The sequence below is a fragment of the Manduca sexta genome, chromosome 8 (genome assembly GCF_014839805.1).
Source record: "Manduca sexta isolate Smith_Timp_Sample1 chromosome 8, JHU_Msex_v1.0, whole genome shotgun sequence".
NCBI classification, from domain to species: Eukaryota; Metazoa; Arthropoda; class Insecta; order Lepidoptera; family Sphingidae; genus Manduca; species Manduca sexta.
Genome location: NC_051122.1, coordinates 4147826 through 4175464, shown reverse-complemented (window position 1 = coordinate 4175464; position 27639 = coordinate 4147826). Strand labels below are relative to the sequence as shown.

Genomic DNA, 27639 nt, shown 5'->3' with positions numbered 1-27639 from the left:
AAAACCTTTTGTAAACTCCGTGTTGTTTCACTCGAAAACAATTAGAATTGTTTCGATGACTCTGGAAATCTTGGGATGTAATGCGAGAGGGCCCCCTGGCGTCTCTGTTTGGAACTTCGACAATTAATTAAAAGTTTTAAGAAACAACAGGCGCGGGGGGCGTGCGGTGCGGCGCCGGGGCGGCGGGGGACGGGGAGATGTCGTTAATATCGCGTGAAGGGTGAGACAAACTCACTGCGTCACGAAATGTCTCGGCTCGGTGGAAATTAATGTGTTCTTTATGTGTGTTTACCGCGGTTATTGTATCGGAAGAGATTGTTCGTTGATTTGTGGCGCGAGACGTGGCTATTTCGCTTGGAAACCAGCTTTCGCTTCAACAATTGTCAGCGTTTTAAGAGAAGAGCTTGCCCTTAATGCTGGTAATGCATCCATGATGTCCCTGAACTGTCTTATTTACCTTACAATCAGAAAGGTCAACCCGTTGGTTTTCTTCAATTCATAAATAAATACCTATATAAGAAACATAATATACATCCGTCTGTTACTTCAACTAGTTAACTCGGAGAATTGGCCTCGTAATATAATTCATAACGATTTAGTATGAAATGAAAACAGTTGGAAATAACTGGACTTGTTTTCTGTTATTAGTTATTAATGTTGTTCGCCAAGTTGCCTTTGATTTATTTGTTTATTTGTAAGTATTGATTGCGTTTATTGTCGTATGAGACCACTCTGAAATGACCTTTTCGAATCGTAATTTAATTAGAGCGGTATTGAGTTGATGGTGGAATTTTGAAATTTATATTATAAAGTTATTTCGCTCGATTTCTATATAACTTATGAACCAGGGAAATAATAAGTAATTAAGTGTTCATTTTATAGTCTGCGGAACCTTCTCTGAAGGCTGAATGAATCCGAACATTGTGATATGTAACAGAGGGACTGTGATATGGAAATACAGTGACAGCTACAACGAAAAAAGGCTTTGGAAGCCATGTATCTTAAAAAAACGTCAGTCGACACATTCTCTAAAAACCTAATAAACATTATAATTATCATAATTACGTTTTCCTGATACAAACACATCTCATATAAAAATTTTCCAATCCTCTTAGTTTTGTACCAACACGTTGAGCATTTAACCGCACAAGCAGCGTTCTTATAAATTTTAAGTGGATAATAATTTAATCCAGCGTCATATATCGGCGGTGGAGCAGCTAGACGGGTGCATAAATTGCGGGCCGTGTGAAAAATAGCACCGCGCTCGGAACGCGCGCGCTCGCGTATTGCGGGTAGTCCGAACTTCACAGGTATGCGGGTAGTCGGAAAGCGTCACGTACGATACTGAGTGCCTGTCTTGTTTATGTGCTGTTTATATGTCGTTCGTTTGTGGTGACGTGTTTAATTTAAATAATGTTATCAACTTTTTATTTAGCTAATTGGTTTTAATAGGAAATGTAGATGTAGTTTGAGGTCAAAGTCGCTGTGAATGTAATGGTTTGATTAATTATGGCGTGTGTTCTTGACTTCTATTTATCCATCAGGAGAACGGCAAGCTCATCTAGTCATTCAAAGCAAAAAAAAATGTGTTTGCGACATTCTGTTCAAAAAAGTCAGCCACTAACTAGACGGGAAGATACGGGTGTTGCAAACCTTTCTACGGTTTATTGGTAAGAGTTTGCAATTTTTAGAAATGCGAAAGTCACATGCGTGGCAAACTTCTCTGGCTCTCTGCTAAAAGACATACCTGGGCAGAGTCGTGATGAAGACCTGGTCGCGACGTCAGCGAGCTAGATTTCACGTTACGCCTAAACCGTAAAGATAACAGCCAGCTTTATTACGTCTATACACCCGTTTAGTGTTATACCTGGCCGTAAACCTTTAGCGGTATATTTAATGTCCTCCCCACCTTCCACTACAGTTAAAATTTTCCCCTTTTGTCTTTTGCTAATTCTAAGCGAAGATGGGTAATTTTGTATAGTGTTTATTAGCTTTGTTTGAATGTAGTGCTGTGTTTTTGGTTTGCCTATAGAAGTTTTTAGGACCTTGGTTGTTAGGAAAGTTTTATTCAGTACAACGCCATCTGTTGGCAAAGTTTTGAAAGTATAGTAATATATTAAAAACTTTTTGTTTTACTGTTAAGGTTATAGCTTAAGGTCCATTTTTCATACATTTTGTTTCACCTTTAATCATATTAAATTTTAAAGGCCGAAATATCCATGCATATTAATTATTTTTACGTTTTTCTTTCAACTGCGAGAACTAATCACTAACTAGACGTGAATTTAAATTCTTTACTTGTCAATACTTGTTTAGTTACCCAGATTAAAGGTGAAACAAAATGTATGAAAATGGACCTTAAGCTATAACCTTAACATCTTAAATTTAAACTGAGGCCTTACTAATACGTTTTAGATATGACGAAGATCCAAGTAAAAAGATTGCTTTGCATTTTTTATTAAATTATTGGCACAATATTTTTTAATCCATTTATTAGCCTATTAAAATAATGAAAAAAGTTGTATGACTGGGTACTTCTAAGGAAAGCTTAAATAGACATATATAAATACAGTCTCCATTTGCCTATTTTTAGAATGCATGTGACGGAGATTATATACTTCATTCCTGTATTCATGAATGGGTAGGCAGAATTAATGCACCCATATTTGGCAATGGGCGAGCCTATCGCCATCTAGATCAAAATTTCAAAATCCCGGGCGTCTCTATGCCAATGTCATTCAAATATAATTAACCTGCCGTACTGAAACACCAGCCACTTACACAGTTCACATATATATTGTGTACATTTTTCGATATCCACGTATCTAAATAGGATATAACTTATATGAGGATTTATGCATTCCCATATTGTACCATCAATATCATTTATTTACCGCGCGTTTTCCTTGTCTGCCAATATCTGCTCAATCGGGCGGTGAAATGAAATTTTCGTGAATTTGTTTCCCGATGCGAAAGAGTCATTTTTCTCGAGACGTTCCGCGAAACGGCTGTGAGTGTGATATGTTATATTTAGCGACGTTTTCGCAATTCAAGTATGATGTTGGAATATCGTATAAACTTTGTGAATAGCTATCAAAATCATTTTAATTGAAGTAAAAATGTATTTTATATTCGAATACGTCATTTTTAGTACCAAGACGATTATCCGATTTGAAAATCGAACCATGGTATTTTAGCTCAACTCTGACTGACTAGCTCACACCGATTAGATTTATAATATTATCAAACCGATCAAAGCCGATCTAAATTGGACCTTACACGTGAAACAGCCTGCATCACATGATCCATTGCTACCTAAAAAACCGCACAGCACTATGTTCCATTAATTACGAGCCAATATAGGTGAGTGCAACTGGATTGCGCCCGTGCGAAAAATCCGTCAAGCCACCTGCGTAATGGTTAGCGGGGGGGGGGGGGGGGATGCTATTTATTGGAACTGTCGGTGCGAGTAAGGGCGGCCATGCACGAGTGCGATTTGTAGATGCTGTATGTATGCTTCATTATTTATTATATTTATTAATTTGTAAATTATATTATTAATGGTTATTTATTTGTATTATTTATGGGATCATTAAGCTTATAGTTTGTATCATTAATGGGGAGATCCGGGTACCACTGTTGTACTAAAACAGTCTGAAGTGTCAGTTTCGCTACTGAGTTTCAGTTTCGTACGGCATTGAGATTTGTAGGTCCAAAAAATTCCTATCTTTTCTCAATTCACTTTCCAAATCCTTAAAGGTAATTTCATTACATACATCTTTTAATGTAAGTATTCATGCTCTGCTGTGTTCATTTGCTATCACATTACGAAATTTCTCCTTTATTACCATATATAACATTAAATAGTTTAACGCACTCCAAAAAGTACAACTACGAAAATTCTCACAGTATACAGCCATTATTTAATTAAATTAAAACAGCGAATGTGTCGCCGTTGCCTGGCGGTGGACTAGTTAGTTAATAGCCAGACGCTAAACACGACGCCCTGGGCTCTCATAAGCCTGGCTCGCGTGACCTGCCAAATATTTAATCCCGCACCTTGCCAACATGCTTGTCTGTTATGTGTGGAGTTTCGTTTTGATATACTATATTTATGGTTTTATATCGGTTTTTAGTCTTTTATTGTAGGTTTGAGATTGCTATCTTAGTACATCTCACCAAATGTCTTTCTCTCATACAAAATATGTATACGAATCGGCTGGTATTGGTGTTCAAGGTTGACGCGAATCAGTCGATATTTCGTGGGTTTATCGAAAGATCTCGTAAATGTTTTCACATCGAGCCAAATATTTCGAATATCAATGCATCTTTTAATACATGATGTACTTAAGTGATTGTTTCAAACGTTTATTCAGCATTGACACAGTTGCGTTTAGTTACATCATAAACATTGAGGTCGAAAGGTCTAGCAAATTAAGTTCGCACCATGATGGTCATGTTCTACCATGCATAATTTCTAACACTACAAAATTACTACCTTAAAGTTCGCTCATACAAAATAAAGGTAAAACTCAATCTTGTAGACGTTACAGGATCTTGAGTGTACATTCGCTCACAAAAGAGAATTAACAAACTCGAAACATCAAATCACCACCTTTAAGTTCAATTGACGGTTCCTTTATCTAAATAAATATGTAGATTTATTTTAGAGAAGAAAAAAATATTGGTAAGGAAACAAAATATAGACGATTAAAATTTTTGGTTGCGACTGTACACTAGTAGATGCCGCGCTGATAGTGGCCATATCGCGTGAGCGCCCCATTTATTACCCATTGAGGGTCTAAAAATACCCAGTGGCCCGGAGGTACTAATTTGGACCGGGCAATCGGAATAAATTACCAGGCCCTAATGTTTTTATAGTGGCTAATCGGTGTTCCGTGGCAACGTGCTTTCGAAGCATCGGTCTCTGAGTGGCCATTACATCGATTAAGTTACGTTTCGTGATGAGTGAAATTGTGAGAGTCTTGAGAGAGTATTTGCGTCTGTTGTATGTGACTTACATCGCCTAATTGGTCATTAGGTTCTGCGATAAATACGCAGATCGAAAAAGAAAATCTTTGAATTTTATTCAAACTTAAGTTGTCCATAATTTTAATGTCATAGTTTGTATATTCATTCTCTATTACCTATGTCATAAGACGATAATCATAGGTACGGCCAAACTCGAATAACGGTCACTCAAGTTCAAAATTTGAAAATGGAACGTTTCACTCATGACATTAAAAGCGCTTAGTATCTACTAGACATGGCATGACAGTCTCAAGAGATACAGAACTACAGTGAGATAGGTACCAACATTTAATTTGTTAAAAGGAGGGGAAACTTAAAAAAATCAACTCTTACAAGACAGCTCGGGAATATTTAAACAGTTGAGACGGATGATGGCTTAGCCAACAGTGCGCTAAGCTTTCTCCTCTTGGTACTTTTTTATTTTAACTCATTCAATGTTTCCTAGACAGTTTTGTGTACGCTGATTACTTGAAGAAGAGATAAAAACTAGTGTATCTTACGTCCACTGCTGATTGTTACCCAAATCCATGTTGCGTGGACCGTTGCACAGAAATAAATGTGTAATTAGTTAGTTCGCCCTTTTTTATACCGACATGGTGTAGTGACGTCACTGCATGATGGTAAATGGAGAAGGATCCAGAGTGGCGACTGACAAGAGATAATTACCCTTGCCAGTCGCTACAATTATGCCAGTCTGTTTCCAACCGGATATACATAGGTTGATCTGGGTATTACGACACAGAAGCGTTGGCCATTATGGCGGGATTAGCCGTTTCGCAGAATATTCCACTGTGTACTTTTCTAAGATAACTAGTAGCCTTGAAGTTAATAAAAAACATGGTGTATCTAAATTCATCGAAATCTATTCAACGGCTTTCGCTTCTAACAAACTTCCAAATTTAAACTTTCAAATTTATATTAGTCGGAAGTAGAAACGATAATTTTAACTTTACCAGATAACATAAAATACTTTATTGTTTTACATGACCACGATTTATGTCGGATAATAGATAAAAAAAATAGTAAATTGTGAAATGCTACTAAAATAAAAAGTCATTGACTTTTTATTACTCGAAAACTACGAATAACTGTGATTAATATGAATACGATTGCAATAAAAACTATTGATTTTGCAATTTTCATTTGCATATTTATTTATAGGTATGAAACAACGTGATATCTCTGTATCTGATTATGTCGTTTTATAACAAAAGGCACTCTTATAGGAGCAATCCCTTCATCTGGTGTTAGTTGTTATAGATTAAATAGTTAAATTCATAAACGAGTAACCGTAGTAATTATAAATGAATGATTGTTTTAGGAATCGCAGAGGTATTTTAAGAAAGGGTTTGTAAAGTTTTTTTTTTTTTATTTCTATTTTCGTTTCCACTGATCGTATAGGCTGTTCGTGAGGCACGATACGTTGGTTTTAAGGAATAAAAAAAAACACATACACGCGCGCGTTCATACACACACACATACACATAAACATGAAGCAGGTAAGAGGTAGGCAGAGGTGCAACCAGGGCACCCACTTTTCGCCATGTGTGTTCCATCCAATGATGTAGGAGGCGAACCTGTCGCCGTATCGGGCACAAATTCCTGACTCCGGGCTGTTCAGTAGCAGGAAAATCCAGATATCACTTTTCCCGATCCGATATTCTAACGCAAGAGACCTCAGAGTAGTGAAATACAGCTATAGTACTACGCAATCGAGTAAAAATAAACAAGTGACATCTAAATGCATATTTACAAACAATAATGGTAATTACTCTACGAACTATGGATAAAGGCCCCCTGAATAATTTTGTCGTTCATAAAAATAAATATTTGTCTATCGATTCTTGAAATTGACGCAATCAAGCATATGGATTGAGTTATCTCTCATATTATGTACTTGTTTATAGAAAACTACTATATGAATATGAATTATTTATTAAACGAATAGATTAAAACAACGAAGAGAAATATATTTAAATCTCTATTGTTATTGTAGTATGGCTTGAGCTATCTCTCATATTATTAACTTGTTTATAAAACTGCTATATTACTATGAATTATTTTTTAAACGGATATTTTAAAGAACGAGCAGAAATACCTCTATTGAAATCTCTATTATATTCAGCCCAATCTTATTCGACAGGTACGCACAAAAGATTATTCCATAAAAAAATGAATATGGTAGCACTACTTACTTGTTTACATTGAGTTGTTTCTTATCTTACCTATAGTATACTTGTAATTATTTTAAGATACCTTCATTATGAAAACAAAAATGACTAAACAAGAACGATTTATAATTTCGCAGCGAGTGAGCGTGCAAGCCAATTTTCCCACTTCTGTTAATTCAGAAGATGTAATTAAGTGGATAGCACTGATTGGAAAAACAGATGTACCGAATAATTTACTTATAGTGGCTGCGACGTCTTCAGGTTTTAATTTGCAAATGAAGCTCGCGATTGAATTTTTAAAAAGAAATCGTCTTGCGCTTGTGCAAGTATTTTAGTTACTCGAAGAGATTTAATAAATTGGTCTGTGTGTACATTGTTTAATGTAAATGCGTAATTAATTGCTGACTCAGATTGTGATTGGAAAAAAGAAATTGCAAGTGCCATTTCTATTATTACGAGTCGTCGATTTTCGTCATCACTTTTTTATTGGTACATGACAGTGAACCCTTTGTACCTGATGAAATATAGTTCAGAAAGAGCGTTGATTGACGATTGATTGTTAATTCGCTAGTTGAAACAATTATGTCGGCTTGTTTGGAGCCGGGTATACACAGGTGATCCGGAACGTGACACTTACTTAAGCCACTATGGCATGTTTTACGCCTGAGTGTTGTGGCCGCTTTCTAGGCGAATATCCTACTACTGCCGACTGGACTGACTAGGTTACCTATTATATTTTGGTTTATTAGCATTATTTGTTTTAAAAGTATACTAATTCCTTCTAAGACTCCACCGGGAAATTCTTTCCTTCTGAGTCTTCAGTGTCTTGCGGATTGCCTAAACTCTTCCCAACAAAAGCATTACCAAATATGTGTTCTTTATTAACAGTATTTTGTATTGTTTCAGATTGGCTCGTTGAAGCATTATTATCTATTATCACATCACGAAGTGAGGAAACGGTCTCTGGAGCCGAGTCACGAGCATCATCAGAAGTTAAATGATGAACCACAGGTAAGTCAATATCCTTAATGGGAGAAATTTAAAGGAACATGGACGATTGCCGGAGGTGTTTGGTGGCTTATGTTGAAGTCTTGGTACTATCGAATTGAGGGTAAATAACAGTGGCGAAGTGTGACATTTTCAAAGGGAACCCGACGTAACATATACGTACTAGTAATATGCATAAATGCGGTTTGCAAATCGTTCCAATGATTTTTCATAAGTAACGAAAGGGAAGCCGACAGGAATTGGGTTATATGGACCCTTCGCCACTAGTAAATAATCTCTTCTAGAAATATTGTTTACGGGTACAGCAATGTAACCCCACTGCACCTGATGGTAAGTGGAGTGGGGTCCAATAGGATGTCGACTGACGAGAGATGATTACCCCTCGGCAGTCGACACTATTATGCCGGCCTGTTGAAAGCAAATATGCTGACCTGTTGCAACCGGATATACATAGGCTGATACCAAAACGCGACACACTTACGTGGACCACTATTGCGGCCTTTAACACCCTGTGTACAGTGGTCGCTATCCGGGCGGATATTAAATATAATATATATAAATTCAGACTAAATCAAATATAGATGTATTTATAAATGTTAAATCAATGTCTTGAGAATGCATACTTGTCGATACTGTGTAAGCTATGAGAATGACTAATTAATATATTAATATTCCTATGTAATCTATAAAAAACTACGTGGCATTTATTAAAATGAATACTGGGCAGTCCATTCATATTCGTTCTTTATTTCGCCATAGTCGCACTTCCCCATTCGTTAAAACACTCGTATGTTAAAATTTAGGGTTCTTTGTCTACATTTGTTATTAAAACGGCCAATATGTCCGCCAGTTGTGTAATTTTGATCGTAAATGTGAAATAGTGTTGTAGGTTTAGGTTCTGCGGGGACGTATCTGAAATTTTAATTCGGATTACAAAGTTACGCAAGGTTCGGTTGTTTACGCACTTTTAATCGTTGGCCGGGTGTTTTATAGGACAGTAAGTAAAATAAATAACATTTAGTGTTGGGAGCTTGCTAATCGAATCTTTATTTAAAATGTCTGCCTCTAGAATTAAATAATACGTATTATTACGATTCTTGAAGCAATATGTTTAAGGCAGTAAAAATGGATACGACTTCCGCGGGTGAAATTAATCTTCATTTAACAGCACTAGTATAAAGGAGCCGTTAAACATAACCCACTTTGTCTATGTTATAACATAAAAATAAAATAATAAAAAACCGTAACACACATTAAAAGCGCGCTCGGCAAAAAGTCGACCGCACTGAATCACAATAAAAAAATGATGCAAACACATAAATCTAAAACGTTAACAATCCGCAAAGCCGACTCGCGCGTTATATATCTTCATTTTTATTTTTAATCAGCCATCCCGATCCAGACGAGTAATGTAATCCAGCGGGATACACGTAACGCGCGGGATTATTACTTTTTTTTTTGACAAAGAACATCGCTAGAGAGTGAAAGTCTCAAGCGCCATCTCTTGTTGTCCCCGTGAAATTGTGTCACGAATCATATTTAAAAAGTGAATATTTCATGAGACGTGTGCGCTAGACAAGCGGCCTGCGTGTTAGCGAAATTGGATTTCGTGCGAGCGGCATATGAGCTTGTCTTGTTGGTCTATTGGAGTATGTCAGCCGAGACTGTATGGGTTTGTTTTTAGACTGAGAAGATTTGGCAAAAAAAATATTGGTATTAAAATATTGAAGGTGTAGACGGGTTAACAGTGTTTAGTTATATTTTTCTGGTGGTAGGATATAATTTTTTATCCGTTCAGATAGTACCATTGTACATAAGGTGTTAAAACTGCCATAGTGGCCTACGTAAGTGTGTCGCGTCCCGGGATTAGCCTGAGTATATCCGGTTCCAACAGGCCGGCATAATTGTGTAGACTGCCGAGGGGTAATCAACTCTCGTCAGAAGACATTCTTTGGACCCCACGACACTTACCATCAGGTGTAGTGCGTGTACCTATAAAAATATACAATATATACGTTCCCTTTGCCATTGCAGAATTTTCCTATTGTAAAACAAATAAATTTCAGTAGAGGCCTTCTAAAAGAAAATAAAAAAGACTTCTAAAGATGATAAAACAAATAAATCAATAGTCAGGGCATTAATCTCGCATTTCTACTCCGCAGTGAAGTCCATTAGGGCTCGCGTCGTACAGAACCACGAAAAGTGTCAATTAGTGTTGCAAAACTTTTTCATCTATTTCGCGGAGCTTAGGAAATTCTTCAACGTCGAGACAAACTATCATCTGGAGATAATGCATCAGAAACTTATTACTTAACGTCAGTAGGATTACGGGGGATTTTTCTTTGATGTGTCCCAAAATGAGATAGTGTATGGAGTATCAGCGAATTGCGATCTGTTTGCAGCGCGTGGAGATTTTTGACGGATTCGCATACATACAGTTTAAGTCGTGCTTTGGAATCTGTCCGTGCTGTTCAGTTTTTTTTAACACCTGATACTGTTCGTATATGGGATTTGGATAATTAGAAATGATACGTCTCCATTGACGGATATTGTAGGGAAATGAATTGGTGGGTTAGTTTGGGAAATAATCTTTATAGCTACTTAAGTGATTCTAATAATTCTAGAATAAATTAACTGCACTGCTCTTGAGTAGCTTCGCCTATTTCATTTTTTATTAATTATTTTTATTCTAAGAAAGACTCACGTGCGCGGAATATCGATGTTATCATATACTATAAAATTTAAAATAACCAAATTTTTTTTTGTAAATATATTTCGATGTTTGTTCAAAGTAAACTGGGAAACCTTTTAAAATTGCAAGAAATTCTGGGAAAGGTCTTCCACGCTGTCGGAGAGGCGAACGCGAACCAACTGAGTAGCCCACGTGTGACGCGTCCCAAAATCAGCCTGAATATATCCGGTTTCGAACACGCCGACATAATTGTGTTGACTGGCGAGGCATAATCATTTTTCGTCACTCAATATTCTAACTGGACGCTACTCTACTTATTATCAGCTGCAGTAGTCATTTTACCCTGTCCGTATAAAAAAAAGAAGTGAACAATAAAGTCATCTCTATACCTTTAATTTACACACTCCGTCGCAACAACCGTTGTGGTGTCAAAAACTAGCGAACCTCATTGTACAATAATTTTCCTATTCGCTCACTTTGACAGGCAAGCTAGTCTGACTCATCAACATGAGAAAGGCCCGGGCCGCCACGCCCAGCAGTTTTATTAGCTTGGTCCACTGCCCCGTCTCGCCCAACTTGGCCTGTTTGTCGCTTACCACAAAGACGCGGCGTCATGGCACGTTGAACGTTGCGGAAACTTTTACTGGCGATAAATCCGATACATAAACATGGTCCGGTCTGAACGTAATTTTGTTTGCGGTGACGTTACGATTTGTGTAATACACAAAAGTACACATATTGCCTTTGTTCTGGAAAGGGTAGGCAGAGTTCCAAGCTCCGGTTTTGGCCATGTGTGTTCAGTCCGACGATATATGTCAATTACTATCAATCATCGCACCTCTAATCTATAACCATTCGCTCAGACGCTGTTAGTGCTCAAAAAACACTAGATACTGAGACATCACACACGTAATTAAACCCGTCGGGCAACATTCGCGAAACTTTGCACTAATTGTTTTTGTTCGCGAAATTTAACCTTAGTATAACGCGGCTCATAATAAAGCCAGCTAAAAACTTATTATGGCTCTAAGAGACAAGCCTGGAGCTTCATTTATGAAAGTATAGCAGTATATGTAATGAGTTTGTGTCGTGTTTGCCCGCTCTGAAAGTGTGTTTAATTTCTTATATGTATTTTGATATTACGTTGTATAGAGCGAAAAGGACACTTGGCTATGCGTGTAACGGAATCGCAAATTTTATTGCTAGATAATAATGAATTGCTTGTTTTTATGGAAATATTTTAGATCATACCCCTAAATACTTTGGTATAAAATATTAAGCATATTGGAAACGTTCAAAATTCTCTACAAATATAATAACAAAAGAATAATATAAATAATAAACAAGAAAAATAAGACTGCATAAAACTGTTTACGGCCATATTTCATAAATTATTTTAAAATCACCAAGTGGAATGAACTAAAAATTAATTATATCAGATTGAAAAGTTTTAAACGTTGCAAATTATTTTACGTTTCCTATGAATTCAGTGAGAGGTATTCCACTCGACCTCATTGCTTCACCCGTTTTCCATTAGCATTATCGAAAATTATTTATAATAATTTTAATAAAGTTTCGAATAAAATATTGTATTAAATAAAATTATCGGCTATTAGAAGTATTGCGTTATGTAAAATAACGTTCTTAAAGCAAATTAGTGTAACGGACTAATATTATGCTACTTACCCATAAACTTGCCATATTATTTTATCTAGCTCCAATAAATAATTATACTGGGTCTGTTATATACACGCCCATTTTGACATTGCATTACTAAATGAAACCACATACTTGTCTTCATGATTAATATAATAAAAACCTTTTGATAAAAATTAAACCAACTTCATAAATCACTGAAAACCAAAAAATAATTCAACATTACGGTATCTATATACTGGTTAACAGTTTTGAAGTCGGTGTCGGATCGTTTTTCTGCTTAGTATTAGCCCGGAGTATTGTGTGTTCGATATGGCGATAGGCTCACCCTATCGCAATATCGGATGGAACACACATTTCGAAAACTGGCCCTGCTTACACCTCTGCCTACCCTTTCGGTAATACAGGCAAGATGTGTGTATCACACAAATCGTAACGTCACCGCGCACAAAATTATGATTGTGATGCGATGGTACACCTAATAATAAAAAAGAAAGAAACATTTATGGGCAAGAGCAAACAATTTATTTCTTACATTAATTTTAACTATATACATAACTCAATAATTTTAATTTATCTCAGTCCGCACTTTAAGTAATTAACTAGTATAAGGGCGCAATATTTAGGAATACATTCTAGTTTTTATGCTTGTTATAATTTGCTATAAGTTTAATTGTAATCTGTTTGCGTCTTAATTTAATTAAATATATAAATAAAGAGGCAGAAACATACACCATTACAATTGCGAAGGGTACACACAACCCGATTCCTGTCGGCTTCTCTTTATATAGTTATGTAGAATCTAATTATCATTAGAACGATTTGTAGGCCACATTCGTGCGTTAATACATACGTATATCTTGTGTCAAGTTCCCTTTCGGATATTTTCACCTTTCGTCACTGCACCATTACCTAATAATAAAAGATGGAAAATAAATACAAATTTATCTAAGACGAGGGTGTTAAGTCATGCTTACATTGTAGCAACTATATCACCATGTCAGTATAAGTTTATCTGACGAGAATGTTCAACACAGCATTGCTTTTTGGTTGCCACCTGGAGACAGGAAAGAATGTAGTTTCTTGTCACAGCACGACGGAAACATGTGCAATGTTACAGCTGTATAAGTGTGTTATGGAGTATTAAATAATTTCCTATGGATAATAGATAATTACACATATTTAAGTAAAAGTAGATTGCCATAGAAATGCGGTTTGTTAGATGGCTATCAAAATCCAAAACTGTCTCAACGGCTGTTGTAACTAACCGTTATGGCATTTTCGCCTTATACGGAGGATAGTAGGATACAAATTACGATATCTTAGTGCAGCTAACTCTTACACCGTTTGTTCTTCTTCCACTTTAATGTAGGATTGGCGCCGAATGCTTCTAAAAGCATGGGCGCAGAATCGATTTGACTTACTAAGTTTTTATTATTCTTCGCTTGCACCTTTATATCTAAAGGATTCAATTACTGGGAAATCGACACAATTGCCTCAATCGAACTCAAAACTCTAAGTTGACAACCTGCCACCACAATAATACTAATACATTCAATCCGAACAAATCTAAACAAAAATTGTTCCGCAAATAACAAAGAACGCTATTATTTCGAGAACAATGGTTATATTCACGTACGAGACGTCGCTAATAACAATATGGGCCATTCCGCAAAACGATGTCATTTGGCCGACAAAAAAAAGGTTAAAAGGGGCCCATTGAGTGGCGAAATCTCGTTACATCATGGGCCGCGGGGAGAGGGTTAACTGAATAAGACGGTGCGGCCTTAATAATCCATCTTGTTAGTACTAATTAACGTTGACGGCTTAAGACGTGTTTCTAGTAAAAGAATTGACGGGTTGATTCTTGAAAAGTTTGGAAAGTAAAGTGGGATAATAGCTAGTCGAGATAATAAGTGAATGTGATGCGTCTTTAGTATGTATCAGGATTTACATAATATGCTAGAGAGATATTTGGAGCCATCGCTTGGACTTTTGAAGGAATTTAACTAATTATAACCCGTTATGCCTTAGTTTAGATCTAAACAGGGGAATATAATTTCGCTGGCTCACATACAAGATCCTTATGTTAATTTATACTTGTGTTGGAAAAATGAGATTAAATTTTTTTGAGTTGCTAAAAATTAAAACAGAAAATTCATGGTTGGTTTCCCCTTAATTTATCTTTCGGATATATGGGAAATTGCTATTAAAACACATAGAACTACGTGATATATATAATTCAATATAACATAGAATCTTGTGATAAAAAGTAAGGAATTTATGCAGCGATTTAAAAATACTCGCGATTTGCAATGCATTGAAATTGTAATTATTGTATAGCTTTCACCTATTGCAATGGTAGAACGAAATAAATTACCTTAAACATGACTGCACTATTGCTCGCTGCCTTCCTCATTAATCTAAACGGCATATTGGCTAAAGACATTAGTGTTCCCGCTTCCCATACACTCACCCAGCTTCACACCTCGGTAATGTAACTGGCCGATCCCTACTTGCAAGAGTTGCAGTGGCGAGAGGAGGGGATATCCTCTCCATTAAAGGCTTTATGTTAAACATATTACTTTCAAGATACGTATCAATTACCGGAAATTCGCCTCTAACATTTTTAACATTTTGCCATTGGGCAATCACAGCTAATTGTGAGCAAATACTCATGTATGTCCACAGTCATCTGTGGACCATATGGAGATAAAAAAGCGTGCGTGTATTATTTAGTATGTATATCTCCATAGCGAATTTATTCAACAACGCAAAAAACAACTTCTAAGAACTCTCACGAACGTCCAACAAAAAGGGAGCCCCTTTGTTCTACTCTATCAGTTAGCGTTATAAGGAAAAACTTTTCGGCCGGAAGGTCATCCTTTACCATCAATATTGGGGTGGATTTGTATCTTGGGAATAATTTACTGATGTTGTATTACTGTGTATTTAATTTGTACGATGGCTTATGTGTTTGTAATTCATTATATTATAACTATAATGTCTCTATGCATCTATAAACAGTGGTGTTCTTCGAATTTGTTTTTATGCACCTTCATCACCGCAGGTCTTTGGACGAATAAAGGCATTTTGTTGTTCTTTTAACATTAGAATTTTGTGCTTTGTTGGTTGATATCTTTTTATTTTCAATAAATTGAAATACACTGGAACTACATCAACTTTTCCAGTGCTCTTAACCGAGAAAAAGTAATTTTCCAGGAAAAAGTAATCGAAATAAAATATGGTGTACTGTACTGAGGGGAGGGAAAGAAGCTTTGCATTTGTTGACGTATTGTATTAGTTTAAGCCGGGTATCTGGCATCAGTGTATTTGTATGTCTTCCTGTGGCATCGCAGCTGCCAAAGGACTAAACCGATTTTGACGCTTTGTTTTGTTTGAGAGGTGATGTGATCGAGATGGTTCTTAGCTATAAGTTAGGAAGATCTATTCCACTAGCATCTGGTGGAATTTAATTCATGACTGGTTAATTATATCAGTGGCGTAGTTGAACTCGCTTAGATTTTCATGCTGAGGTCTTGGGTTTGATGCTTCGATCGCGAGGTAATGGGATTTCCTGCTCTGCATCAGCCCGTAGCCTAGAACTGTACTCGATAAAGAGTAATAGCCGCTCCTATTACACGAGAATCGAGATCTAGGACATGAAAGATGTTACATTTCCACATACTATTAGGAAGGCCTGATGCTATATAATAAACATAATTACAAAAAATGTATAAAACATAATTATGTTAGCTAACGAACTAACGGCATGGATTAATGACAGTTTAGAGCAAGGAATTTTTCCAGGAATTTTTCCAGATCCAAAACAAAACAAAATGAATCATCAATGACACAAAAATTGATCACGAAAAATGCGTTATCGCATCTGTTTGGTATCAGCGATTAATAAAGCAAAGACAACAATTTATATTGTCGATAATGTACGCAATATGTCGGTTAATGAGCGAGTCACATTTTGTCAACCGGTACATAATATGTGGCCGACGCTCTGTTATGAAGCCAATTGATTAAATTTACATATTATCTATATCTATACTATTATATAAAGCTGAAGAGTTTGTTTGTTTGAACGCGCTAATCTCAGGAACTACCGGTCCAAACTGAAAAATTCTTTTTGCGTTGGATAGCCCTATGTTCGTGGAGTGCTATAGGCTATATATCATCACGCTATACCCAATAGGAGCGGAGCAGTAATACCTAATCTCAGGAACTACCGGTCCGAACTGAAAAATTCTTTTTGCGTTGGATAGCCCTTTGTTCGTGGAGTGCTATAGGCTATATATCATCACGCTATACCCAATAGGAGCGGAGCAGTAATGGCTAATCTCAGGAACTACCGGTCCAAACTGAAAAATTCTTTTTGCGTTGGATAGCCTTTTGTTCGTGGAGTGCTATAGGCTATACCTAGTCTTGCCATAAATATTGTAATAAAGAAAAAAGAAAATTGTTAACTGCAAATAACATTTATTACTTTTACAGTGTGTCAGTTTAATACATAAATATAAAACAATTAAAAATATAAAAAGCTTATTCGAAGTGGTCTCCATTGGCTGCAATACAGTCCTTTAAACGATGAGGCCAGTTATCAATAGAAGCACGCACTCTTTCCATGGGAAAATTCTTCACTGCCAATCGTATAGATTGTTTTAGGGACTCCAAATTATCATGGCGTTTAGAGCAAGCTGTACTCTCTAAAACTGACCACAAATCATAATCCAGCGGATTAAGATCGGGACTAGACGACGGCCAGTCTTCAGCTCTGATGAAGTCCGAAACGTTCGATTCCAACCAAGACTGCGTGGACCGAGCTTTATGACCCGGCGCCGAGTCTTGCTGGAAGGACCATACTTGGTTATTGAACATGGTGATGTTAAGGGGCTTAACTACCTTCTCAAGAATGGTATCTTGATACACTTGTGCCGATGTTTTGATACCTTTTTCACAAAATATGGCTCAGTCACTCCTTCATAGCTAACACCCCACCAAACCATCACTGAAGTCGGATAATGTCCACGTTGCACTCTGTCGACTAATTGGGAAGCTTCCTTAGAGCTTTGAGCATAAATACGGTCATTTTGTTTGTTAAAATGTTGCTCAATTGTAAAAATTTTCTCATCCGTAAACAAAATTTTTCTGTGACCTCCCTTTGCGTACCGCTTCAGTAGTTGTTTCGATTTTACCACCCTATTCTTCTTTAAATTATCAGTTAAGAAATGGCCAGTGCGTCTCTTATAGGCTGCAAGTCCTAAGTCATCTTTTAAAATACGCGACATGGTTCTAGGTGCTATCTTCATTTCCCGAGATAAAATCTTTTGCTTTCGGACAGGATTTCTTCGAATTCTTTCCCTTACTGCTTTGACCACCTTTTTCGTACGAACACTACGTGGACGGCCAGATCTTTTCTGTCACAAACAGAGGAGGTCTCATTGTACCTATTAATAGCCCGGTACACAAACATTTTACTAATACCAAGTGTATGGAGAGTTTTAAAAATTGCATTTGGCTCCATACCTACTTTGTGTAATGCTATCACAGCGATTCGGTTCTCTTTATCACCCCACACCATTTTAATATCGCAAAATATTTTACAATGTATTGGCGCCAAAATGAGAAAACACAATGAACAATCGTATAAAAATGACAGATTCGAAATTCAAATGTAATATTTTTTTATAATTAAGTGTAACAGTATTTATGGCCAGACTAAGTATATCATCACGCTATACCCAATAGGAGCAGAGCAGTAATGGCTAATCTCAGGAACTACCGGTTCGAACTAAAAATTCATTTTGTATTGGATAGCCTTTTGTTCGTGAAGTGCTATAGGCTATATATCATCACGCTATGACCAATAGGAGCAGAGCAGTAATGCCTAATCTCAGAAACTAGGAGTTTGAACTGAATAATTCTTTTTGTGTTGGATAGCCCTTTGTTCCTGGAATGCTATAGGCTATATATATCATCACGCTATGCCCAATAGGAGCGGAGCAGTAATCGCTAATCTCAGGAACTACCGGTTCGAACTGAAAAAATATTTTTGTGTTGGATAGCCCTTTGTTCCTGGAGTGCTATAGGTTATATATCGTCACGCTATGACCAATAGGAGCGGAGCAGTAATGAAACATGATGCAAAAACGGGGACAATTTATTATTTTTGAGAGCTTCTGTTGCGTGCGCTGCGTAAACGGTTAAAGTTATGCAAGAATAATGTATGACGGGATTGTTCCTCTTAAAAAAGTTCTTCAAAAATATATCATAAAACAAAAGTCCCCCGCTGCATCGGTCTGCCCGAACGTGTTAAACTCAAAAACTACCCAACGTATTAGGATAAAATTTGGTATGGAGACAGTTTGAGACCCTGGGAAGAACATAGGCTCCCGGGAAAATATATAGCGTGACTTTTATAACGGAAAACTTTAGCCCGAAAAACTTTACAACGCGGGCGGAGCCGCGGGCAAAAGCTAGTCATATGATAAAACATCAGCGTAAATAGATATGGAAAATTATTTATTCATTTGTTTGATGCAATTAAAACTGGATTCACACTCCGTATTGAATCGTGGCCAATGTGATGTCTCGTTGTGTCGATCATAATTAAGGTTATCAGTTTTCGTATTGTAAAATATTGGCATAAAACCTGATTTGTATAAAATGTTCTGATTCTTTCTCAAAAATAATATTTTTTCCCACTTTTTGCAACATTTTTTATTGATGCTATGCTCCTTTTGATCATAGTGTGATGCGAGATGTTATATAGCCTAAGGCCTTACGCGATGAATGGGCTATTTAATACTGAAATAACTTTTCAATTGGAACCAGTAGTTTCTGAGATCAGCGCGTTTAAACTAACAAACTTTTCAATTTTGTGTATACTATAATAATATGAGCTCTGTATTATATACTGTCCCACTGCTACGCACGGGCCTCCTCTACTATTGAGAGAGCCTTAGTCCACTACGCTGGCCTAATACGAATTGGTACACTTCATACACCCTCAAAATCACTATACAGAATTTCCCAGGTATGCAGGTTTCCTCGCAATGTTTACCTTCACCGTTAAAGCGAGCGATAATTCACAAAGAATATACACATAATTAAAAAAAATTAGAGGTGTGTGCCCTTCGTATTTGTAACTGCGAACATTCGTCTTTGCACACCGTTCTACCGTTCTATAGCCATCTATGCTGCCGCTGCTTTATGTAACAGCATATAAGTAAATTACTATTTTATCAGACGTAAAACAGTACAGTAAAAAAATATTTTTCCGTATCCATTTACATAATTTGTGTTGAAATAAAATTATCTCGTAACAATATTCTTGTGAACTGACAAGCGCGCGATAGCAAGATCCGTGACGTTTCATTTTCCTTGTCAGCTTTGACTTTGTAAATGACGTTAGAAATGTCAACTCACGATTTTTATAATAATTTGAATGCTACAATTACTTACTGCTCTGTATTTATGTTATATAAAATCTGTTATGTTGTCTTTTTTGCGTAGGAAGTTAAAAATATAATTTACTAACGGATTTATTCTTTGTAGACTGGCGGAAGCGTGGCTTTTGGTCTGCAAATTGTGAACTGGTTGTTAAATAAGTAAAGAAACACTGTAATATAATAAACCAGCCTATTGGGTTAGGGCAGTAATATGGCAAAAAGTGGCCCTAATTATTATTCCACGTAATACTATTTTTCCTACTTGTGTTACGAGTATGAAAAATTGTAAAGATGTTTGTTAGCGCATCACGCATAAACCGCTCCATGGATTATAATATTTGGCTTACATATAAAGTAATTTCCATATAACATAGTGATTTTCTTGGGATATGCACATGTTATCACAAAACATACACGCATGTAACTATGTGGAAGCTACTAGTGGAATATAAATAAACTGACGATTAATTTTCCTTTAATATATCCAAGAGGAAGGGTAAATTAGTTAAAGCATGCCTCAGTTTTAATCGGGCCACAGCGTAAAAAGATTGAATACAAAAACTAAATGAGTGTGAGCACGCCGGGAACTCTTTTATGAACATAATTAAATTTCTCCCACGCTCACATAATTACACATGCAGTTGGCTGTCTAAAGGCAGCTTCCTTACAAAAACAAGAGTAGGTGGCCTTCATAATGATGACCTGTTTATGGCTTCATAATTAACGACGTAAGGAGGAATTTTAATTAGATTCAAAAACAAATACGTTCAGCGGAGCGCAAATTGGGTCGCGCAACAAAAGACGAGGGTCGACGGCGCGCTGGAGACGGGCTTTTTTCGGTGTTAAACCGGTTTAACCCGTCTACCTCGTAGACTCGCCGAATAGACCTCAGCTTTATTAGTTTAGGAGTCTATTACGTCACCGTATGGACGTACAAAGGGGCTTTATTAAACCTCATCGGTCGGGTTCGCATTTTGAGTGAAGTTTTTGCTGTCCCAAGTTTGAGGATGGGCTGTGTTTGGTTTGTGCAACATATGGTGTTTTCTACGCTTTACGTAATGCTTGCAAAAAACAATATGTCCGAAGCGAGTCGGTGTTCGCAAAAACTGATTTTTATCAACGTCAGCTGTATAATATCATTGTTTGTCGCGTCGGTGGGGCATCTTCCGCATTCTGAGCCCGACTTTAGATTTCAGCAGAAAACCGTTTCGCCTTTGTAATATTTGGTATACACACAAAGAGTGAAAGAGTACAATGACAAAATATTTCGAAATAGTACTGTTCTGTTGTTTTCTTTGCCACTTTGTTTGCATTTTCATAATTTAGCCGCGGCGTATGGTAAAAAAAAACTTGTTGGAAAAGGGGAAAGGTTGGTTTTTTTTATTAAATTACTCGGGCACTGTGACAAACAGTGGTCGGTTGGTTCTCAGCCGTTCATACGTTGCGGCTGCGGGTCTAATAAAATACGTGTGCCGTCTCGTCCTACATTCCTTCCTTTGTTGTTTCCACAAATCGTGTTACAAGTTTTTCTTGATTTAGCTTGTTTTTTATCACGAGAACGTTTAACATAGTTGTATATTTTCTCTTCTATATTGCTTAGTTTGTGTAATGTTAATGATTGTTGCTTTTGAAATAACACTATATCCCTAAATTCTTTTTTACATATTCGATTGCTTTTTTTTATTTATACAATTTGCCGTCATAATTTAATGCTCTAATTTTGAAATTTTTGAAACCTGCAATATTTCAGATACCATACTCCTCATTCATCTTGCTAAAGATCATTGACCCTAAGAAATTTGTATACCGCAGAAGATCATCACATCTCATTATGACACCCGCATCTTGAACCCCCAACTCCCCTAAAAGCGTTGCATTATAATTCATCCGCGACCCCTCTCCCCAAGCCGCTAATGAAATTACGACACAGCAAGACAACACAATTTACCGCAGGGAATTTTTAAATGGATCTTCACTTGGCCTTTGTGTTTCAGGAGCGATAGAATCATATTTTTCTGCAGGCCAAATGGAAATATTTGTATAGAGTTAGAAATATAGACAAAGTCTCCATTATGCGGGAATTTGCAAATGTCAAGCCACGGACAGATTTACTTTGCACTGTTTCAACTTCGCGAATCAGAATTAGACTTATTTTTTTAAATCCAAGTATGTCCAATATAAGTATAAAGTCTAGGAATAAGAAATTAATTACATTATACACTCCTTCTATCCTTTGAGAATATTAAAGAATAAAACGGTAACCACGTTGGTTTTTTTTTGTTTCATACACATCGCCGGCTGCCGTGTGTTTTTGTCCCAACAGCTGTGAAATTGAATTGTCTAAAAGCGGAATTGTCCCGTTGTGCTTCAGGTGGCTTGGATAATTTTGGATCGCTGCCTCTTCCCGTTTTGAGAGTTATTTTTTTTAATCCCTTTGTGATGCTGGAAATAGTGTGATTGTCCGTGTATAGTATTGTATTTGTATACTCTTTGTTAATGTTCGTTGTAAGGTGCACTGACCTTTGAATTGAGTCGGTGACAAGAGTTCTTAACTGGATTAGCAAATTCTTTTCTGCAACCTAAAATACGATTGTACCTATCACTGATTTATATAAAAAAATATGGCGTCAATCGCAATTTAGCCCACATGAAATAACTCGGAGCAGGGCTAGGAAACATAACCACGAAGACACAAAAACTTATGTCCAACACGGCATAAGTGGACCATATGAAAACTTCGACATGCCATTGATGCCACTCGACTACACAAAGTTAGTAGGGTTGTCAAACGCAATTTCCTTAATAAGCAGTTTTATTGCTATGTTGTTTTTCAGTTTATTGCCTTTTGGCGGGCATCCAGCGGGAACACGGATAACGATCGAGTAATTACTACAGTTGTTCCTCTTTAAATGTGTTTGGTACATTTTATTTAAGAGCACTCCACGGGACGGCTCAAGTTTGTCGCTATAAAAAGAAAAGTCAAGTGGGAAGTTGGATCTATTCGGGATGCTCGTCGTAAACTTACCTTCGTATTGTAGGACACGGTTTAGATTAGCTTGAATAAAACGGGAGTGTGGCTATTAAAATAAGTGTTCTGAAATGGTTTCCTTTATCTGAGTGTTTGTATGCTCTTCGAAATAACTCGGGGTTTACGTATATACGTCTTCTATATTATTGTATTGTGCCTTTAAGAGGATATAAGCACCGTTCTATTTTGTATTAAAGGGCACTATTTATATTCCTTAATATATTAATTATGCGGCGAAATAACGAGATTAGTGGACTGTCAAGTTGTGATAAAGAAACTAAACTTTTGAACATTCTGCTATTTATTTACATATACGTATATATTATACATTTACATATATTTATTATCATTTAGTTAAATTTAAAAACATCATAACTGGTTCACTACAGCGCAGGATCGTGATTCATGGAAGGATCTTGGGGAGCTCTTTGCCCAACATTGGGCAATTATAGGCTGATATACAATACAATCATGTTCATAATTAAGCAATCTTTTTAGTTAAAGGAAGACCAAGTTCAACATTGGGAAAAAAAAGGTAAAACGGCTATAAGTAATTATTTTTTGTCACCAGGTGCGATGGTTCGAACAGCAGAAAGAGAAGAGAAGATACAAGCGTGATTACAACCCGTATGACCGGGCGGCGTTCTCACAACTCTCCCGTCGGCTGCCGACCCACAGGACCCACCACCGGGCGCTCACCGGGTCACCATTCTTCCCCGATCCACTGTTCAAAGAACAATGGTATCTGGTAAGGGTCAGTTCTTTGGATATCTGAATGTTGTCAGCCAGGTGGACGGTAAAAACTAAGTGTATGATTTAAATATAAACGACCAGTTGTATGCACGCGCGCATACTGTCGATCGCTGACAGTATTCGCTTATTTCAAACCACTGACAGTTATGCAAAATTAATATTGTCGTTAAGTTTTCTTAAGTTTTCTAATTTTACACGCAATTTTTTTTTTTTTCTTTCATAAGAATCTTCTCCTGACAATAGCAACAACACAAAAAAAATGTGAAATCGGTCCAGCCATTCACGCGCGATGGCGTAACCAAGGGAAATAGGGATTCATTTTTATATTTATAGATTATAAAATTTTAACACTATTAATTTGAGAATTTTAAAATATTTAAAAGTAGGTCATGAAATATTAAATTCAATTCTCCGGACAATGTTGACGGGCGATTGGTCGTGGCAGTTTGCAGTTACTACCCGCCATTCTAAATTAACAAGTAACACTAGGCTAATTCTTGTTGCGTTGACCCTACTGAAATGGGGTGAGGGCATGATGATTACGACAGCGAAGACTTCATAGGCTTAATATATTTCTATTTTTTTGTACAAAAAATAATATGTTTCTATTTTTTTGTACAAAAAAAAAAGAAACATTTAATAACGTAAACTAAATACAAACGTAGCATATTTAACAATACAACTGTTTCTACTTAGTAACTACCCACATTACGTCGTCTAGATTAATGCTTCCACATCCCAAATACCCCAAACATCTGTATTTAAATCTACAGAAACGTTGGCGTGTTTTGTTATAAACGTTTAGGCTCTAGTTGTTAATTTTTGCCGAGTGAATTCATCACGGCAATTAGGGCAATGCCGTAACAAATAGCATTTTCACTCATTAAGTCAACAGCTGTACGTGGCAGGGAACTTAGTAAAGGAGATCTCATACCCAAATATTTGTTATGTTTATTTTCATTAGTTGAAAATGTTTATGGCGTACTATTTGTTTAAGGAAATTTCTGTTTGAGATTAAGTTGTTTAATTTATAATTCTACTACTGTTACAGCTAATTGTATATATTTTCTTTGTTTTTTCAATATTTGACTTGAGTTGCTTCGATTTTAGCAACTTATTTTTGGAAAATTCGAGCACGAAATTAATCATTACCACTGTTTCTTGGAACAAACATTAACATGATATTTTATCCAACAGAATGGCGGTGCAAAGGACGGATTGGACATGAACGTGGCAACGGCTTGGCAGAAAGGATACACCGGCAAAGGCGTTGTGGTATCCATCCTAGATGACGGCATACAGACCAACCATCCAGATCTGGCGCAGAATTATGTGAGTGTATTTGTATATAGCACGGTCACTTGTAAGGCATTTGTTGCCAAAAATGTAAGGAAATATCTATACACTGATCCTAAATAAATATAATAGTTTTGTATGTACTATCCCACAGCTGGGAACGTGCTATATTTACTGTTATATCTAGTATAGCATTTGAACTCACTATTGGGTTGTTCGTTTTTATTGTAAGTGTCTGAGAGGGTTAACGCCTATGTTGATCACGCTGGCCTAGTGATAGCAGACTTTACATATCTTGGAAAATTGAAATTCTTAGATATTTAGGTTTCCTTACGATGTTTTTCTTTACCGTTAAAGATGGTGGTCATTTACACAGAATTTGCGCGTAATTTCCAAGTTAAGAAGTTTTGAACCGGCGGAATTTCGTCTCGGCAGTCCATTCCATTTCTAACTAAACTATCGGAGTATTTGTCGACCCAAAACGTCTTATAATTTGTGTAATTCTGTCTAATTTTGTGTGAACTATGCCTAAACTAAACCGTTAATACTAAAATATTTACGATTGTCATTAAAAGGAGTGCAGAATAATTTATTTATTTATTAAACCACTTTTTTTTCACCATAAAAATACTATACCTATTAAAGAATACTAAAATGAATATGTCGTAAAAGTACATGACCTGATGTTAGTCACATGCGGCTTCGTATTGTCTTCAAGAGGTGAAAGGAGACATATAGGTGACAGAGTAAGGTGACATCTTAAAGACCAAATAAAATTACGGTTAAATCAAACCGTAATTTATTTCTTTCATTATATGAGACAGACTTTTATGATGTACTTGTATGAGATCTATTAATTATATCTTTGAGTGAACAAGTCTTTAATAATGTTGAAATTAGAAAAAAAGTGTTCTAATGTTGTGAATTCTCATTTTTATGCCGGCTTTTAAAGAAAATAGCGCTCTGAGGTCCTGGGTTCGAATCCCGGGTCGGGCAAAGTGATATTTGGGTTTTTCTGCTCAGTATCAGCCCGGAATCTGGAATTTGTGCCCGATATGGCGATAGGCTCGCCCCCTATAACATCATGGGATGGAACATACTTGGCGAAAAGTGGGTGCCTTAGTTGCGCCTCTGCATACCCCTTCGGTGATAAATGCGTGATGTTATGTTATGTTTAAAGATGGTTTATGTGAGATAATAATATACAAATATTGGTAAATGGTTATAATACAGTGAAACTTAAAATGTTTTAAGAATTACCTATTCTTCATTCATTTATTCCTCATTCTAATTACTTCACTATAGGATCTAAATTTACGTTCAGTGGTTAGGGATAAATAATAAATTAGTGTTTAGACCGTAATCCGAGGAAACTCACCGTTTGACATTAGAATATTTTCCCACAAAAATGCCACCAAACCTTTACTCTAAAATATACCATTATAAAACACGTATTTATTTGATGGTATAACAATGAGCCCCAAAGTATTATCTCATGCTATCCCACTCACTCCCACTCCCACCATTCCCCAGGACCCGCTGGCGTCGACCGACATCAACGGGAATGACGACGATCCGATGCCGCAGGACAACGGCGACAACAAGCACGGCACGAGGTGTGCTGGTGAAGTGGCGGCTGTTGCTTACAACCAGTACTGCGGTGTTGGTGAGATTGGGATTCAATATATATATTTATTTTTTTATTATTTAGATTGCCAACAGTATAAATTACATAAGAAGTTATTTACAATGAGACATTTAAATGTAAAAAAAATAACAATGGAATCATACAAATCATAGGCATGCAAGATATATATATTTGGGAGACTAGAATAATTTGGATTTTTATATTGTGAAATATGTACTTCTTAAGCTCTCGACATTGCCTAGATATATTTAACAAATGTAACTATATTCTACTGACTCTAACAATCAATAAATCCTAGGCACAACGATCTCCAAATTTCATGACACATATGTTACAAATACGCTGCATATGCAACGGAACCTCTTAAAAGTAATACATTTTCCCCGTATTTGCAACATTTTTCGTTGATGTTCTGCACCTATTTGTCAAAGCGTGATGTTTTAGAGCCCGCCTCGATGAATGAGCTATCCAACAATTCGAACCAGTTGTTCCCGAGATTAGCGCGTTCAAACAAACAAACTCTTCAGATTTATGTAATAGTATAAAATGAGCAGGTAATATTGTCTCACGCATAGTTCGCGAATTCAACCGCAAAATAAAACAGCTACCACTAAGTTTCAAGTTATTTTTAGTATTATGTTACTGTAAGCCAAGTCTCTTTGTTTATTGCAAAACAAAATATGTAAATCTTTAGTTATGACTCCACAGGACAGGCTAAGCCTACTGTGGGAGTCGTTGTAAAATATTTTCATTGTGTAAAAAATCCTTTTGTTAAATACATTTATTTCTTTTTTTATTAAAAAAAATATATATTATTTATTTATAAAGTGTTTTTTTAATGTTGAAGTTTGCATACATTTTGATTTACACAAATAAGATTTCTCTCACAACAGAGA

At 36.4% G+C, this 27639-nt stretch overlaps 1 protein-coding gene across 4 annotated transcripts in view; it reads left to right on the top strand.

The window, feature by feature from the left end:
- The window catches only part of LOC115442728 (furin-like protease 2), a 306129-nt gene that overhangs the window by 263094 nt on the left and 15396 nt on the right, over positions 1-27639 (top strand). For 2 of the 4 annotated variants that reach the window (XM_030167873.2, XM_037436541.1), the window contains 4 exons: positions 8109-8213; positions 23618-23800; positions 24997-25131; positions 26629-26761. In XM_030167873.2, coding sequence (XP_030023733.1) covers positions 8109-8213; positions 23618-23800; positions 24997-25131; positions 26629-26761 — 556 coding nt within the window. Of the gene's footprint in view, positions 1-1343; positions 1671-8108; positions 8214-23617; positions 23801-24996; positions 25132-26628; positions 26762-27639 lie in introns of those variants that run through there. The other 2 variants (XM_037436543.1, XM_037436542.1) reach the window with 2 other exon arrangements.